The 17991-nt window shown below is 43.0% G+C and overlaps 1 protein-coding gene across 1 annotated transcript in view; it reads left to right on the forward strand.

The window, feature by feature from the left end:
• Positions 1–17991, forward strand: part of ADAM17 (ADAM metallopeptidase domain 17) — a 37437-nt gene that overhangs the window by 14595 nt on the left and 4851 nt on the right. Inside the window, exons 4-18 of the mRNA XM_074895657.1 lie at positions 344–432; positions 2484–2652; positions 3471–3601; positions 5329–5418; positions 6483–6590; positions 7122–7266; positions 7788–7876; positions 9949–10101; positions 10945–11144; positions 12173–12276; positions 12977–13111; positions 14704–14834; positions 15874–15952; positions 17116–17204; positions 17857–17913. Of these exons, the coding sequence (XP_074751758.1) occupies positions 344–432; positions 2484–2652; positions 3471–3601; positions 5329–5418; positions 6483–6590; positions 7122–7266; positions 7788–7876; positions 9949–10101; positions 10945–11144; positions 12173–12276; positions 12977–13111; positions 14704–14834; positions 15874–15952; positions 17116–17204; positions 17857–17913 (1769 nt within the window). The remainder of the gene's footprint in view (positions 1–343; positions 433–2483; positions 2653–3470; positions 3602–5328; positions 5419–6482; positions 6591–7121; positions 7267–7787; positions 7877–9948; positions 10102–10944; positions 11145–12172; positions 12277–12976; positions 13112–14703; positions 14835–15873; positions 15953–17115; positions 17205–17856; positions 17914–17991) is intronic.

A 17991-nucleotide genomic window follows, 5' to 3' on the forward strand; every position in this document is an offset into this window, starting at 1 on the left:
TGAAACTGCTGTGTGGTAGTAGTAAGATGCAAGCTGCTTTTGTTGGCAGAAATATTATGTGTCCTGTTACTAATTGCTAGAGCCACCTCAACACTTTCTGCAAAATTATCAGTTAAATCTGAGTCTTGGCAGCAATGACCATTGGGAAGTTAAGACTGGGAGGAGTGCTGATTCATTTCTTCTTTTTCATTTAAACTGGACAGTACAGTGTTCTTCAGAGACTGAGAATGGTAATTTGGCATGAAGTTTAGAAACAATTAAAAAAATCCAGCAGACAGTGTCTGTGTGGGAGTGCATGCAAGTAGAGGTGAATTAATTTTTTTTGTCCTTGCTTATGTTAAAGGAGAGCATAATTCCAAGGTTGTGGCACATATTGGGGATGAAGATTTTACAGTGAGAATCAATACCGATGGAGAAGAATACAATATTGAGGTATGCTTTACTGTTGAAAGCTATATTCAAACAATCATCAGTTTTCACTGTGGGTGTTTCTAGTTAGTCACATTGACACCTCTGTAGCTCAAAATAGACTTAGTGGTGGTGTTTGTTTTGGGGTGAGGAGGGAGAGAAATGTGAAACCAGTTTGACTTTTGCAAGTGTTGTTAGTGAGTGACATTCTCTGACATTTGCATGTTTTGGATACATCAGGGAGAAGGTATGCTTTAAACAGGAAAGGGTTTTAGAAACAGAAATGGATAATGTTAGTAATTAGTGGTGATCACGTCCTTTAGAATAATAAACTGTGCAGCCTTCTGAGCAGAGCTGAGGTCTGTTAAGCTTTCTAAAAATTTGGCTTTGTTATGTCTTGGAATTTTTCCCATTCTTAGAGCTTTATTTGAAAATCTGGTATTTTTTCCCTGCTCCCTTGTTTTATTTTGGGTTTTTTTACCATTTTCATTGCTTGTGTTATTTTAAACTATTGGTTTAAAAAACATATTCAACAAATATATAATTAGAGACTATCCTAATGAGTTGTTCAGTGCAGTATATTCCCAGACACAAACTGTATTAGAATGGCTGAATAACAGTAATTATGGCTGAGTGTTATATGGATATTGTAATTGTCTCCAAACCCAAGGATATGCAGAATTATGGGTAAACCTGGGAAATCCAGTCATGTTAAAGTATGAAAATGTGATTAGAATACCCAAACCACTGTACTTGTGTTTTACATTAAGAGCATAGAGCTGTTTGTTATTTAAAGCATTTTTGGGTTTGTGGTCCAGAGTAATGTAAGCACATCTTGGTTCTCCATGCAGCCAACCCCCTTGCCTCCTCACTGGCTGTGTCTGTACAGCTAAATAAAGGTAGGCAGTGGTGTGGAGGCTCCGGCTTGCCCATGGTGCCTAGCTGTTAGCATCCCTGGGTCAGCTTCAGCCCCTAACCAGCCCTGGATAAGATGATACCCATGTGCAGTCAGAGATGGTGTGTGCCAGAGACTATTCCCAAAAGGCAGCACGGACAAAGCTGCTCTGCCATTGCCTACCTTTGCTTTCATGGTCCTCCTGTACTGTTTGGAAAGGCTGCGGACCTTTGTATAAACCCTGGTGCCCTCATACCTTGCCCTAGGGTGCAAAATAATTGCCCTCAGTTCTGTGCTGCAGACATGTGGCTGCTGGGCTGGCGCAGCCTTCACATTTCAGGACCTTTTTGCTGTGAACCCGAAGCACAGTATGCTAAACAATGGTTGTCTGAAGTTGAAAGAGCACTGCCTAAGGGCCAGAGGAGACCCAGACCCAGATGCTCTGCCTTGTGGATGTGGGCAGTCTATGCCACTCGGCTCTGCCCAGAGAACAGGCTCTGTCTGTGTTGTATTTGGTGGTGTTGCTGCAGCTGTTATGTACAGATAATAATAGGAATGTGTTGGTAAAGAAAAAAGATGGTTAGTATGCATCTGCTAGTTAGTGTCTTATGTTGGGATTTCATAGTTTTCTTGTTTTCTTTGGTTTTGGAGAAATTTTTCATGCTTGTCAGTGACTTGGGTAGCTGTTGAATGTTGGAGAGCCTGCCTTCTGTTGTGTACTTAGATATTCTGTGTTATCTTCCAGCTGCCGTGCTTCTGGTCAGCGCATTTGTTAGCACAGTTTAAGCATCTCCTCCCTGGCTGTGCCAGTCTCCATACTGTTATCAGGGAAGCAGAGCAAGTCTGAGATGCCTCCTCAGCTTGCTCATGTTCTGGAGGGGAGGAAAAACTCTTGTTTCTTCTGCAGTTGTATCAGGTGGCTGCCACTGCTCTGTTGAGATAATCGTAGACTTTTGGGTGCCTGTGTAGCATAAGAGTTGAATTCTGTTGGCTTTCCTGGGGATATCATTCTATCAGTAGACCTGTTGCTGTGGGTGAAATTATTGTAGTCCAGTGCATTTGTGTGTGTATGTGTAAAGCTGTGGAGATTTGATGGATAAAATTTTTACTTATATAGATTTCATCTTTGCATTCACTGTGTTTCTAACTAATTGCATTTCTGTTCTTTTTGTGCTGTCAGCCACTGTGGAGATTTGTAGATAATGTGCAAGATGAAAGACTACTGGTCTACAGATCTGAAGATATTAAAGATTTCTCAAGATTGCAGTCCCCCAAAGTGTGTGGTTATTTAAAACTAAATGAAGAAGAACTGTTGCCAAAAGGACTGGAAGTCAAGAAGCAAAATGAAGGTGTGTCTGTGCCTTGGGGGTCTTTGAAACAAATGCTTGAATTCTGGCTGTGTCAGCAAGTAAGATCAGAACCTGGGCAGTAATCTGTGTTGCTGCTTCTAGTTTAACTATTAGCTCTTTAAATTCATTGGCGGGGGGGAAAGCAACACTTCCTCGTGCCTGCTCCCCATCCAAAAAAGCCCCAACAACTGATGAAATGAAGAAACTGTCGCTCAGGGTATGTTTCTTCCTGTCTTGTTGAAAGGCTGTTTGGCCCTACCCAAGTGTAGGCTAAGGAGAGGAAGCTGTTTTATCAGGTCTGAGTGGTGTTTGTGGGGATAGCTGGCAGCAATGTAGGTGCGCTTTCTAAGGTGAACATTAGAACAACTCCGCGTCTGTGCGCTGGGCAGCAGGACCTGTTTGGCCTCCGTGGTCACTCAAAGAATCCATTTTGAGCTCTGATGGGTTTTCGAGAGTTTTCAGTCCCTCTTTTCTCTGTCTTTTGCTGTGTCAGCAGAGGTTGGGTTAATGCCTAGGAACAGGAGGAGGAGAGGTGTTAAGGCTGAGGTGATGACCATAAAAGGTCTACAGGTAAATCTGTTGAATAACTCAATTTCACTACTATACATTCCTTCCCTTACAACAAGTTTGAGGACTGTTACGAAGACAAAATTTAAGAAGAATTAAAAAAAAAAATCCAACACCCAAAACTAAACATCCCCATCCTCCCCTCAAAACCCCCCCTAAAATCACATTCATGTCTTAAATAAGGATAATAGACACAGCTGTGAAAATTTTACTGAGTGTTTATTTAATTGTACTTAAAATGTTCATGTTAGCAAACATCCATCGGAAGAAAAGAACTGTTCCAGAGAGCTCCAAAAACACATGCAAGATGTTGGTAGTGGCAGATCATCGTTTTTTCAAATATATGGGCCGTGGGGAAGAGAGTACTACTATAAACTATTTGGTAAGTAAATATACTCTTTTACAATTTGCTGGAATAAGTGCAGGAAAAATAGCAATACAGTAGTTAAAACATACATCATATGCTACTTTTGTACAACATAATGTATTTACATCTCCTGGCTGTGCGTGTTTTTTACCTGGAAAAGTGCTACATCATGCTTTCAAAGTATTTTATAATGGTGATACTTAGTTAAATAGTTTTCAAGTTTCACTTATAAACAAATCCCTTCCCTTCACTTACTTCTTATGGCTATACTATTTTCTGCTTAAGAAGTTTTCTTTTTCCAGTCAGAACTTCAGAATCTCCTGGCTTTTGAAATCTATTATAAGCAATCCAAGCATCTTTAAAGCTCAAGCATGTTTGGAGCTTATATGAGAGGCAAAAGCAACTTGTATAGATTGTTTTTTTTTTTTTCCCCCTCCCGAATTCTTCCAGGATCCTTTTGACCAGAACAACAAATTTAGAAGCAGGTGCATTAAACAATTTGTTTGGTTGTATGTGGGTGTTGTGGGTTAACCCCTGCAGGCAGCTCAGCCCCACCCAGCTACTTTCTCACTGCTACCTGATGCGATGGGGAGAGATCGGAAGGGTAAAGGCGAGATATGTGGGTTGAGATAAAAACAATTTAGTAGGTAAAGCAAAGCTACGCACACAAAGCAAAATAAGGAATTAATACACTGCTTCCTATCAGCTGGCAGCTGTTCAGCCATCTTCAGGAAAGCAGGCCTCCATCACATGTACTGGTTACCAAGTAACCCAGCCCAAACCAGTATAATAGGGTTATCTACCTGACAAGTTTTTGTGAAATACAATGCCTGACCAGAGCCTTTTCAGTACAAGTGGAGAGTATGGGTTTGGGGACTGGACACATGAAGGAAACCAGTTTTGGAGGTCTCTTTGTCAAGGGTCTCTTTCTGAGCCTGAATCTTTGAAATGCTAATAACTCTCTTCCACCTTTGCTGGCTTTTTGACCTTTCTGTCCCCTGAAATGTTTACATTTGGAGCCTCAATTCCCTGTGTTTGCAGAGATGCTATTATCTCAGCATCTGACATGCTGAGGCTACTCTGCTGTTGTGTTTCCTGGGTAGATACATACTGTTAACAACACAGTGATTGGAAAACTAAAACATAAATAATTACTGAGTGGCTCTGAATGTCACCTCTCATTCTGATGAAGTTTGATAGTTTATATTTAGTAGAAGGTGGTTTTTAAGAAGATAAGAATAGCTTGAAAAAGGAGGTATTGATAGCACTGAGAGACTTTCTAGAACCTTGTGCTTGAAACGTGGGGAAAATAATAGGGTTTTGGCTGGGAGAGGGAAGCAAGCCTCAGAGGTCAGTTAAACTAGTTCAGCATCATGCTAAAACAAAGCAGTAAAAATATCTCCCTCCTCTGCCCTTCCCCTCAAACCTTGGAAAATTAGTATATGAACAAAGACTTTTTCAAGATATCTTGTTCTTAATGTTATTGCTCTTCCACTACACGACAAAAGTGGTAAATGGGAAAGTGTACTGCTTTTTTATGATGGAAAATCTTCAAGGATATTTGATAATACTCTCTGGATCCAAGTACTGTTGTTTTTCGATCAATGAGTATGTCTGTTATATGAGGTTCAATTTTAATTTGAAGTGTTTCTGGATAAGTATGTTGCAACTTCTCTGAGTATCTTGAACTTTATTACATGAAAGCCCAAAACTAAATAGTTTTTTTTTTCTTTTCTACATAGATTGAATTGATAGACAGAGTAGATGACATCTACCGAAATACTTCCTGGGACAATGGAGCCTTCAATGGGTACGGCATACAGATAGAGCAGGTATTCACTGAACTACGCAAAGGGTTTCCAATTTAGAAGATAAGAGCATGGTTTAGATGTCAGGGTTTCTCATTATTTTATCTGGATTAGAGCTAGAATAATCAAACCCTATATTATTAACTCCTGCCAGGAGCACTCTGAAATAACATATTTCCAGTGGTGGTGGTAATGATCTGATGCAGCGTGCCCATCTTAAGTTCCTTGCATCATTTGAGTTTTCAGGGAGAATCTTCCCATATTAATCCCAATTCAAAGGTGATTTTTTTCCTTAATATGAGCAATTCTTGCTTTTGTCAGACATACTCTTATATATGTATATAATGTTTTTGTCTATGGCTAGTGCTTAGCTTACAAAGCCCGAGTGGGCTTCAGACACAGATGAAAAACCACAAATCCTGCCTGAAGAGATTTAATGACTCCCTTAGACATCAAATCGTGATGGTGGAGAGACTGGTATAGGATGGATAAGGGAGACATAGTGACTTTAATTTATATGATGGCTTCTGAAAGTTAGTGCACAGAAATCTGAAAAAGATTAAAGAAGAGGAATCCATCAGCTTGGAGTACTACTGCAAGAGCTGTGATGTGGAACACAGGGACTAATTGTACAAGCTAGCTGCCCATTTAGTGGGAAAAGGTATGCAGGAACAAGAAAGGAGAGTTAATTGGGCAGGGAGCAGGAAAGAACATGATGCACTAATTCTAGGTTACCGAGAAAGTAAAATTTGGTTAGCTAAAAATCTGAAATTCTTTGGGGTTATTTATACCAGATGTAAATCCTGGTTGTATTTAGTTTTTCTGATAGAGTAACATGCATCTTAAAAAAGAATGTTGCAGTGAAAACTGTTGATGTTGCTGTGTAACAGTGGTGGTGTAGTTCCTTATGATGTAGTTGGTGTATCTTAACTAGCAGAGGTTGAAAAGTTAACATTAGAAGCATGCTAAGTTTGAATTTTTCTCTTTGCAGATCCATTGAGACATTTAAGATTACATTGAAAGCTTTTCTGTAGCTATAAAATTGACCAAAATTCTTCTACATTATTGTTGCCCTTTTTGAAATGTAGATTATCATCCACAATGAGCCTGTAAAAACTGGAGAAAAGCATTACAATATGGCAAGAAGTTACCCAGATGATAAGAAAGATGCCTGGGATGTGAAAATGCTGCTAGAGGTAGGTTGTAACCCTTGAAAAATTGTGCCCCTTACAGAGAATTACTCATTCAAACAGCTGCTCTGTAGTAACAGATGAAACTTGTCTACTTCCTTCACATGACGTGTAGATGTTGCACAAAGTCAAACTAGCTGATGTGCCCTGTAGCCCAGGATAAAGGACTCTGTTGCATAATTATAGAGCATACACCAATTACTGTTATTAATGCGTGGCCTGAGTCAGAAAGGCAGTCCTGATATGTCTGGCCCTGAGACTGGCTGCCTTGTGACCTTCATCAAATTATTGTACTTGGTTTTCCCCTCTCTGAAAAGGGGAAATGAATAGACAAGTTATGTAAATGAATGCACACAATGTACTTGGGTATTAATTTAATTTTCTACAGCTCTGTAGGGCAGCTAAGCAGCTGCTTTTTTCTGACTTAACCAGATCTAGAAGGTGCTTCTCTGGCTTGTCAGATAAATGATCTTATCTATAGACTTTTAATATGTACCATAAAGTGTCTTACAAAGGTTTATTTTTTTTTCTTTAAAGCAATTTAGCTTTGATATTGCTGAGAAAGCAGCTCACGTGTGCCTTGCTCATCTCTTCACGTATCAAGATTTTGACATGGGAACACTTGGATTGGCTTATGTTGGCTCTCCCAGACCTAACAGCCATGGTGGCATTTGTCCTAAAGGCAAGGCTTCTTTTTCTTCCATCCCAGTTGTGGGTTGAAAGCTAGTTTGTATTATATGTGTTTAATCCTCTTCTCCAACTTCATTGGTGCATGATGTGTTATTTGCCTAGACTCTAGCTGTGGTATTTGGGGTAGAATAGATGGCTGTTTTCTTGACTGGAGGTGGAAGAGAAAGGAGGGAAGGATAAAACTCATTAAGCTATCTAGTGTGAACAAGCTGGCTAGAACAAACCCTAAACCAAGGGCTGTTTTGTGTCGGTGCATCTTGCTGCGGGAATGGCAGATATTGTTGTCTTAGAAATCTCTTACATTTCCCCTTTACTGCAGTACCTGAGCTGTTTGTGCTGTGCTTGAAAGGTTCCCCACTCCAAAAACTGTCAAGAGGCATGGTCTCACTGGTGAGCCAGTGAGAACAATGAAGCTGTTCATTTCCCCAAACAAGTATCCCTCTCTCCCCCCAAAAAACCCTGAAATCCATGAAAAATGTTTGTCAACTTATATTTATTTCCTCACTTCTATAGCTTATTATAGTCAAGCTGCAAAGAAGGACATCTATCTTAACAGTGGCTTAACCAGCACCAAGAACTACGGCAAGACCATCCTCACAAAGGTAGGAGGGAGAGTATCCTCCCTGCAGAGCACAAACACTTGGCATATGTACATGTGTGTTGTGTGCCACGGGATTGCGACAAGCTGCTCTCCTCTCTCAGCAACAAACTGCTGGCTTTCTGATTGAGTCAGAACCCTGGGGACAAGGATGGAGGTCACAAAACCATCGCTTTTGTTCTTGTTGACAAGGGAGGTCAGGACTGAATGGAATTGAAGATTGAATTCACTGTGGAACAGGAATGAGTAAACATAGCTAGTGTCTAATAGGAGCTCTGGTTGTCCAGATACAAACAGGATTTTGATATCTAAAGAGGAATTTAAATGTGTTTTGCTTCAAAACCAAAACAAAGAATCAACAAACAAATGAAAAACAAACCCTCAAACAGAACAAGCAGTATTATACAACAAGTAGCCTTACAGTAAGAACAAAATCAGTCTGCTGTATCAAATAAGAAAAACCTTACGTGTTTGCTATTACTTACACCTACAATGTGCAGATGGACAATTGTGTATGCTTGGTATGTTCCATTTGCAAGGTAAAGTAGTGAAAGTAGTACAGGCAAAGTAGAAGGTTTAATTTGGGCGTTTTAATGAAATTCCTCTATCTGCTTTTTGTGTGCCCTGAATAAGTAGAGCAGAGAACAGTACAATAGACAGGGCTTATTAGTGCTAATACTAAGCCTAATGTAAATTGATGCTGTCTGGATTTTTTTTTTCATACTTGATGAGATAATAAATACATAAAGGCCTGAATATGAGCTTTGTCTCACTTGTAAAGATACCAGAGCAGTGCCTGTGTTTGCCTCTACCAAATCTTTGCAGTTGGGCACGTTTCTCTTGCTGACTTCTGCTGACTTCAGAGATGTGCTTTTCTGTAGCCTGGTTATAAAGGGAATTCATAATTGATGTGTGGGCTAAAACTTGGGACAGAAGCTGTCAAGAAGCTAGGGAAAAAAAAGACAGTGAAGCTTTGTGTTAGAGGGATGTTGACAAAGAGCTTTAGCCGTTGCCATGCTATTTGCATTTGTTGTTCAGTCTCCAAGCTAGAGTTCTGCTTTGGATTACAAAGGAAATTGAGTTTGCTGTCTTCCCAGAGGCAGGCACAAATCTTGCGATGAGGTGGCGGGAGCATTATGGGTTGGTTTCACAGGGAAAGTGCTGCATGGTGTCCACTTGTGTTTAAAAAAAAAAAAAAACCGAAAAAAAACCTGCTTAAAACCCTTTCCCAAATTAAACGCAATGAAGCACAGGAGCGATCTCTGGGCAGCTCTCCTGTCCCTGGCTCTCCCATTAGCTATGCCCAGACACGGACACTGGTGCTGCTCATTGCAGTGCTCGGTCCTTCCCGTACCTTCACAGCAGCAGAAATGACAGTTGGCTCGTCAGACTTGCTTCCATCTCTTTCATGAACTGCTCCATCTCCTTGCAGTTGACTTTAATTTCTGTGCTAGTTTTATTTGTGGCTGTCACCTTGTGAGCCTGCCACCATCTGCTGGTCAAGGCACTGCAGGGAGGCAGAGCCTCAGCAGAGGGAGTCCTGTCTTGCATAAATGATGTTGGAAATCCATCCCTGTTGGGCCACATTTGTAGATGTATGTCCAAGTAGTCGTGCAATAGAAGAGCTTATTCAGCACTTCTAATGTCATCATCCATTTTGAAGAAACAATTCTAGTGGCAAGATATGTTAAACAAGAGATTGACTAATCGTAGTAGCTGGTGTTTGTTTAGATTGGGTTTTGTTTCAAATTTTACGCCTTCCAGCTATTTAAAAGCAAATTTTCATACTTTTAAGTATCTGCATTGCATTGAAAACAAGATTGAATCAGTATTGTAGAACAGCATTTTGCCTGTAACAGTGATTTAATATTCAAACCTAGTCCTGGAACTTGTCTTTGGAAATGGACCATAATTCTACTTGACTTCAGTTCCCCACTTAAAAAAAAAAAGTTCATAGGGAAATCCTTTTCCATCTCAGTGTATCTTAGAATTGCTGGTGACCTGGAAGTAGCTGGGATCTCCTGTTCCTGTTCAGACTAATTTTCTTCAACGTTGCTTTTTTCATATTCAAAAAAGGAGGCTGACCTGGTTACGACGCATGAACTTGGACATAACTTTGGAGCAGAGCATGATCCTGATAGTTTGCCAGAATGTGCCCCCACTGAAGACCAGGGAGGGAAATACGTTATGTACCCAATTGCTGTCAGTGGAGATCATGAAAACAACAAGGTATAGTTTTGCTTCCACATACAGGTTACTGCTATGGTCAGTGACCCTTTGCATGGAAATTCTGTTTTAGTTAATGATTCCTGTAGCTTGAAACAGTCAGGAATGTAATGGATTAGCCATAAGCAGAAAATATATTTGTGTGCTGTTGGGTGCTCTGCCAGATAAGCTCATCTTTGAATTCTGAGTTTCACTGGAGTTCATAGCATGTCCAGGTACTTTTTTAGTTAGTTGTTTGTAATTAGCTGTGTTCACATGCTTCTGAAAGCAGGTCATCAGTAAGAGTCAGATACAGGGCCCTCAGTACCAAACAGGGTTTGAGTGGACCGTAGCTATTCTTGTTGGAGAGAGACTGTCGGATGCCACAGCCATGGTGCTCACCAGTCTCAGAAGCTTGTGCTGATGTGCGTGCCCTGCAGATGAGAAACCAGGATTACTGGGGAAATGATTAGTCTGCAGTCTGGTCTGACTTGTGGTTCATGCCTAGCCTTGCTGCTGAGAGGCAGCGCAGTCTCTCCCCGTTGCTACGGCTTCGCAGCCCTTCCTGGGGGATGGTTGCTAGTGTTCCTGAAGCTGTGGGAGAGCTGGAGTTGGCTCTGTGACCCTGAGCCAGACTGTGTGCAGGTGTCCCTGCATTGTAATGTAACAATGACCTCTATGGACCCAACCATTACTTTCCCATCTTAAAATTTTTTTAAGGTATCAAACTGGCAGTATAGAGGGAATAACTGCTTTCTGAGACACCAGAATTTGGAGGTGTAAGGAGGCTGAGGCTGTCTTAGATGCCACTTGTTGACAGAAAGGTACACTCCTCAGTGCTGCTTTTTTCCCCTCATGACTCTCTAGATGTTCTCAAGCTGCAGCAAAAAATCCATCCATAGGACCATAGAGATCAAGGCCCAGGAGTGCTTCAAGGAGCGCAACAACAAAGTGTGTGGGAACTCCAGGGTGGATGAAGGGGAGGAATGCGATCCTGGCCTCTTGTACCAACAGGCTGATCCCTGCTGCTCTGCAGACTGTAAACTGAAAGATGGTGCCAAATGCAGGTAAGGGGAAATAAGCTGAAACTTTTTAATATGGGAGAGAATGGTGTGCTGGGCTGAAAGCTCCTAAAGCCACCTGCAATGTCACAGACCTGTTTCCTGGCTTTAAGGCTAAACGTGTGAGCTGAAGACAATAAAGGATTTCAGAAAAGGCTGCTGTGTGCATGCATTCTTTGCATACATTAATTTTTATAACATTCTGTTACTTTTTCTGAGAAGTGTCAAGAGCTACAGGCCTGAAGATTATTATTGTTGTTATTACTATTATTATTAAGCAAACTTAGGCAATCAAAAATCAGTATTAAAAATTTCCTCTGCAAACATCCTGTGCAAATAAAATTTTTGCTTGTATTGAAAGGTGTCTTTAAACTGGGATCACATACTGGTATTTTTAGGACTGCTGCAAAATGTATTAGAGCAGACAACACAGTGACAGCACTAAATGAGTCCTCTCTGGTTTTATTGCTCTTCAGGGTGTTTGTGGCCCTGTTGCAATGCAGAGTCCAATCTGTTTTTTTCAGAATTGAGCTCTGCAGCACTTAACAGTAGAAGGCTCACACAACTACTGTAGTTTAGCAAGAAATTCCCTCAATGCGTGTTTTTACACTAAAGGCCTTCTTGCATTAGGTGCAAAACGACGAGAATAAAGACAGCATGGAACAAAGAGCAATAAACCTTCAGGACAAACGGAAGGGGGGAAATGCGTGGGGAAGAACAGAGTGGAAGATCTTGTCCAAAGTTGCACAGCAAGTGACAGGAAGAGGATTCAAGTGCCTTGAATAAATACAAGGGTCCCTGTGTTGTCTCTTAGTATGTTGTACTTCCTATGTGCTTTTTGGTGAATGAAGAGTGAGTGGATGTGTAGAAAGGTGATTGTAGAAGGGGACAGAGAGGGCAAGGGTTTTGAATCAGTGAGACAATCTACAAGTAGGAGGTTCTTTTTTTCGTAGACATCCTTATTGCCTGGCTTTGTCAGACTTGCTTTTTAAAAATTGCTTAATATTTTTCCTTTCATTTTGATCTTTCCACAGCGATCGGAACAGTCCCTGCTGTAAAGGCTGCCAGTTCGAAAGTGCACAAAAGAAATGCCAAGAAGCCATAAATGCCACTTGTAAAGGAGAGTCTTTTTGCACTGGTAGGATGTGGTTCTGTCTCCTTTATGTCAGTTAGCCAAGCGCTTCAGGCTCAGTGTCCTGTTCAATCCTCTTTCAGACTAGTGCCCTTTATTCATCCGGTACATGAAACTTTAGAGACCAGTTAAGCATCATGAAATTGCCCTATAATGAGTTTCATTGTAGTTCAGGAGTCACTTGGTGATTTACTGCCTAGAACAACATGAAAATGTTGATTATTTTTTTTTCCTTAGTTTTTTGTTTCTTCTTTGTTTCTTTGCCTTAAAAGAATAAAAAGCAAAACTGTGTGTGTCACTGGGAGGAGACAAGAATGAGCCGAATCTTGCCATAGAAAGGGTGGAATTACTGCAACTCTGCTTCGCTTCACTGCTTGTTTGCTTCCTCCTCATAATCTTTCCTGGAGGCAAGGAGTCAAGTCCGAGTGCCTGCTTTGCTGACAGTGCCTCCAGGGTCTGCTACCTCCTGCTTGCTTGCCAGAGTGCCACAATGCCCGAGTTACTGATTGCCTCCAGAGCTGCTGCTGCCTCTCGGAGGAGCTGGCGGGCAGCCTGCAGGTGAAAGCCAAGAACAAGTGGTTGGGGTTCACCTCCGGAATGAGACTGGATTTCCTCTTATTTTCCTTTTTTATTTCTCCTGCATGCTTAGATGCTCTGCCCTTTGCTCTAACACGGTTTACCCCACTCTGTTGACCCCCATCTGCAGGGAACAGCAGCGAGTGCCCTCCTCCAGGGAATGCTCCGGATGACACAGTCTGTGTGGACATGGGGAAGTGCAAGGATGGGGAGTGTGTCCCTTTCTGCGAGAGGGAGAAGAACCTACGGTCGTGTGCGTGCAACGGTGAGTGACACGGGACTGAACTGAAACGTGTGCTTCAGCTCTGCTCCTTGGAGTGTGCTGGCCTTGCTGTGAGGTTGCCTGTTGGAGGGCAGAGTTTCTGGTTTCTGAAAAAGTTTAAACGTTGGTTTTTCAGGGCTAGTGTTTTCTGTTTAGAAAAAGAATGTGAATGTGCTCTTGTCCTCTGATGGTCTGGGTTTGAAGACATTAAGATAAGACTTAAAATCATGGAATTACTTAGGTTGGTAAAGACTTTTAAGATTATTGAGTCCAGTGCCTAACCTAACACTGCCAAATCCCACTAAACCATGTCCCTAAGCGTCACATCTACACGTCTTTTAAAACCTACAGGGTTGGTGACTCAAACACTTCCCTGGGCAGCCTGTTCCAATGCTTGACAACCCTTTTGGCAAAGACATTTTTCTTAATATCCAATCTAAACCTCCCCTGGTGGAACTTGAGGCCATTTCCTCTGCTCCAATCACTTGCTACTTGGGAAAAGAGACCGACACCCACCTTGCTACAACTTCCTTTCAGGTAGTTGTAGAGAGAGATAGGGTTTCCCCTCAGCCTCCTCTTCTCGAGGCTAAACAACCCCAGTTCCCTCAGCTGTTCCTTATAAGACATGCTCCACACTCTTCATCATCCTCACTGCCCTTCTGTGGACACACTGCAGCACCTCAGTGCTTGTAGTGAGGGGCCCAAAACTGAACACAGGAATCGAGGGGCGGCCTCAGCAGTGCCGAGTACAGGGGTCAGATCCCTTCCCTGTCCCTGCTGGCCACGCTATTGCTGACACAAGCCAGGATGCCATTGGCCTTCTTGGCCCCCTGGGCACACTGCTGGTGCCCAGCACTTAACAGTCTGGCACCCCAGTTAGAGGAGGCACCCTCCCACCCTCTATCTCTTCTGCCACAGGTGGGCAGGAGGGAAAGTCTGGCTGTTCTTTGATTGTGAGGGGATCCCAGTTAGCCTCTGGACCAGGCATCTGGCAGAGGAGTGGTAACCTTCAGCTAGTGGTTAAAGAAAGATTTCAAAGAGGTGCTTTGAGAACACTGGCTCCCTGAGTCCAGTCCACTGCGACTGCAAACCTGCATGTCACGCTACTGTCGATAAGCTTTACTGTTTGCTTGCTCTCCATCTCAGCTCTTAAATCTGGTAAAGCAGCTGGGAGCAGGAGGAAAGCTTCACAGGAGCAGTGCAGAGAAGTGCTGTGAGCCCCACCGTTTGAGATGGAGGCCATAGCCAAGGAGAAGGGTGCCTGGAGGATCCAAAGTCCAAGAAATAGTTAAATCTGTGTCTTGGAAATGTTTGGAACCTTTTCACCTGCCTGTTTGATTCCTGTATTGCTGGGGCATCAGCTTGGAGAGCTTGATCCTGCTGTGTGCCCTTGTACGTTGCACAGGGCATCTGATTGAGTTTCAGGCTTGGTCATCAAAGCAACTGAAAACAGGCAGCTGGCACAGTCCTGCCTTCCCTGTGGGGAGGCTGGGCAGGAACACGGTCAGCCAGGGCACACGTGGGGTTGTGTGTCTGCTGGTTATGGGTTGTGGGTGACTCTTGGTCTTCTGAGGAATGAGTTTGCTTTATTACAGAAACGGATAATTCCTGCAAAGTGTGCTGCCGGGACGAGCAGGATAGGTGCATACCGTACGTCGACGCTAATGACCAGTTCCTGTTTCTACGCAAGGGGAAGCCTTGCACTGTGGGCTTCTGTGATACAAATGTAAGTTTTCCCAAATGTCAGCGCACTGCATGCTCTGCCTCTGTGGGTAGGTGTCTGAGAGTCATCTCTGACGAGGACTCAGCGGGTAAAGAGAAGCCAAAGCTTGATGTGCTGCTGAGCAGGGTGGTGCTGTGTAAGTACTGCTCCACCGGGTGAGTATTAAAGGGTGTCTGAGGCTGCGGATGAAAGTTAGTTCTGCGGAGACTTGTGCAAGGTGAAGCTGTTACCTTCTACCGTTGTTTATTACCTGCTTCTGCTGCTCCTCACAGCTCAGCCAGCTGGCAGTTCATGTGGAGGAGGTGAATGAGCCCTGCTCTAAGCTCAGCTAGGTTTGCAGTGCTTGCAATTGCAGTTGTTCACATCAGCCCAATTAATTTTGACTATAATGATTCAGGTCAGGGAGCAATCACATGAGAATCTAGCTGGTGGTGTCTGACAGAGGTGGTGAGCCCATGGCAAGGAGACTGGTGGGTGACTGGCACTCAGTGACCGTTTCTGTGGTGCAGCTGCATGGACAGTTGTGTCACCTGCAGACACCAATGGTCCAAGCTAACTGGGTGTTGGCAGAAGTGAATTTTGGAGGGCATGCCCCAGCCCTTCTGCTGGCAGATCTGAAAGACCAACGGTCTGCTGTGTTAACACAGTCAGATCTGTGAGTCTGTAACTTTGGGCTCCTGAGAGCTGCAGCATTCTCGTGGATAATGGGAACTGAGGCTTCTGGTACTAAAACCTCTCCAGAAACTTCAGTTTGTCCCCTAACATGGGCTGAGGGTGGGGTAGTTTTTGCACATTTCAAATGTTAAAAGTTCATCTGTTTCAGACAGCAATAGAATTGAAACGGTTTTGCCAAAAATGAAGGCAATAAAAATGGACTGCTGCTGCTGGGCATGAGTGTAAACCTGTATTCAGATGTGAGTCAAGTGCCACTGTATCTGTAGTTTTCATTTAATTACCATCTTTTATCTGCTTCCCTCTTTAAGAAGGCAGTAGTTAGCACTTAGTGTAAGATCATTTTGTAAATAAGTGTTTACTTTTGCAGGGCAAATGCGAGAAGCAAGTACAGGATGTGATTGAGCGATTTTGGGATTTCATAGACCAACTCAGCATCAATACCTTTGGTAAGATATGTAACCATATCCTCTGTGGTTTTTTTTCAGTTTATGACATGAACCTCTAAAGTCTGGGAAGGAATTAGCTGGCTGGTTTTATTCACCTGTGTGCAAGGGTAGCTAGTAGCTGTATTTCTGATATGGAGATAGATAGATACAGATAATTTTTTTTTTTTTGCCTAAAGTTTGATAATACCGATCTTGCCTTTTAAAGGTGAAAGGATGGGGTATCATTTTGCATTTCTCCACTCCATTATATTCTAGGTGTCTTCCAAGCTTGTAAAGGAGATAATAGCTTCTTGTTTGAATACCAAGAAGTAGGTCAATTAGAGGAAAGGAAATAACAGACAGTCTTTTTTAGAGGTCATCTAGATTGAGTGTAGTATAAAGTGGGCCTCTCAGTGGGATTTAAATGTCAACAGACTGGGAGGGGAGAGGAAAACTTCACTTCTCTCATTTAAGAAAACCATTGAGGTCATGCACCTCAAGCTGTGTGCCTGTACTGAGTTGCTGCCCAGCAGTTGAACCCCACCATGCCATCCAAGCAGGTACCCCCCATGTGATGCCCCAGTGTCTCACTCTCTGGTACTGGAACCATACAAAACCTGTCAGTAAGCCAGTGCTGGGTCATGTCTGGGTAATGGCGTATGCTCATGGTAGTGCTGTGCCTACCATGTAATTATCTGGCTTTGGGGCTTTCAATCCTGAGTTCTGGGATCAAAAAATTGTTTCTTAGGTAATTGTTAAAGCTATTTAGCCTGCTCAGATAGAGGCAGTTTGTATATCTGTAATGTTCAAGTATTTGTTTGTGGAGGCAGGTATTTATCATGCAACTGTAAAATCAGAATTTGGTAACAGCCTCACAGTGTGTCTCGTATAACTGAGAGGGGCAGCTTGGCTAACTCAGTGTAGCCCGTTCCCAGTCAACTCATTAAATGTTACAGCCTGTCAGCGTTTCTCATCAGAGAAAAAAGCCTTATTGTTAACATATTGGATACAGCTTTCTAAAACTGTGTAACTTCTTTTATCTTTGCCTAGTCCTGCAGCCTGTGCATCTCTGAGCAATTCTGTGGCTTGGCTTGCATGAGCAGTGGCTGCAGAATGGGGATATACGTGTATGCTTGTGAAACAGTATTTGGTGGGTAACTAACAGATTTGAACTGATTTCACAGGAAAGTTCCTAGCGGACAATATAGTGGGCTCTGTGCTTGTCTTCTCCTTACTTTTTTGGATTCCTCTCAGCATCCTTGTGCACTGCGTGGTGAGTAAGCTGTTTTTGAGATGACTGCTCTGTTGGATTGAGCTGTAAGAGAACACGCTTTGTATATGAAATGGCAGATGTCTGTGGGAGACGGTAAGGGGAAGCTTTTAGCAAACCCCAGGGGGGGAATCCAGCATAGGCAAAACTCCTGCTAAACTCTGCTGAGCTCTGGCAGAGCCAGTGCTCCCATGGCTATTCCTGGAGCCCTTCCCATTCTCTCCTTGGCAGATTTTCTTCCTCTGCCTTCCAGATTCTACCCAAGTATAATTTTGGCAACTTCCATTAGAGTCAAAGTTTTCTGTAGCCCTGTTAAGAAATAAGACGCCCACGTTTTGTGGGGAGATTCAGCGTGGGAAGTGGTCTTGGTTGAGCTTGGGTGGATGGGTAAAGAGAGAGCACTCATGGCAGCTGGGAGCGTGGGCATGTGGCGTGATGCTGACAGCAGCGTGGGGTTGGAGCAGAGGGATGCTGTGCCCTCAAGCGCTCCTGGGATGGGTGGGAAGGTGTGGGAGGTTGGGGAAAGGGAAAACAGCCCCACGCATTGCTGTGTCCCTGCAGGGAAATGGGGACAGGGACCTTGGGTCCGAACTTTCCTGGGAACTAACTTTCTTGTATTTTGTGCGTGTGTGTTTTGGTTTGTCTTTTCCAACAGGACAAGAAATTGGACAAGCAGTACGAGGAGAACACAAAGTCCCTGTTTTGCCCCAGTGTAAGTTGCTGTCTGGATATGAATTGGCAGAAAGCTATCCAGTGTGTGTGAGAAAATCTGAACCCGGGGTGTGTGCAG

The sequence above is a fragment of the Athene noctua genome, chromosome 1, assembly GCF_965140245.1.
Source record: "Athene noctua chromosome 1, bAthNoc1.hap1.1, whole genome shotgun sequence".
In the NCBI taxonomy this organism is placed as follows: Eukaryota; Metazoa; Chordata; class Aves; order Strigiformes; family Strigidae; genus Athene; species Athene noctua.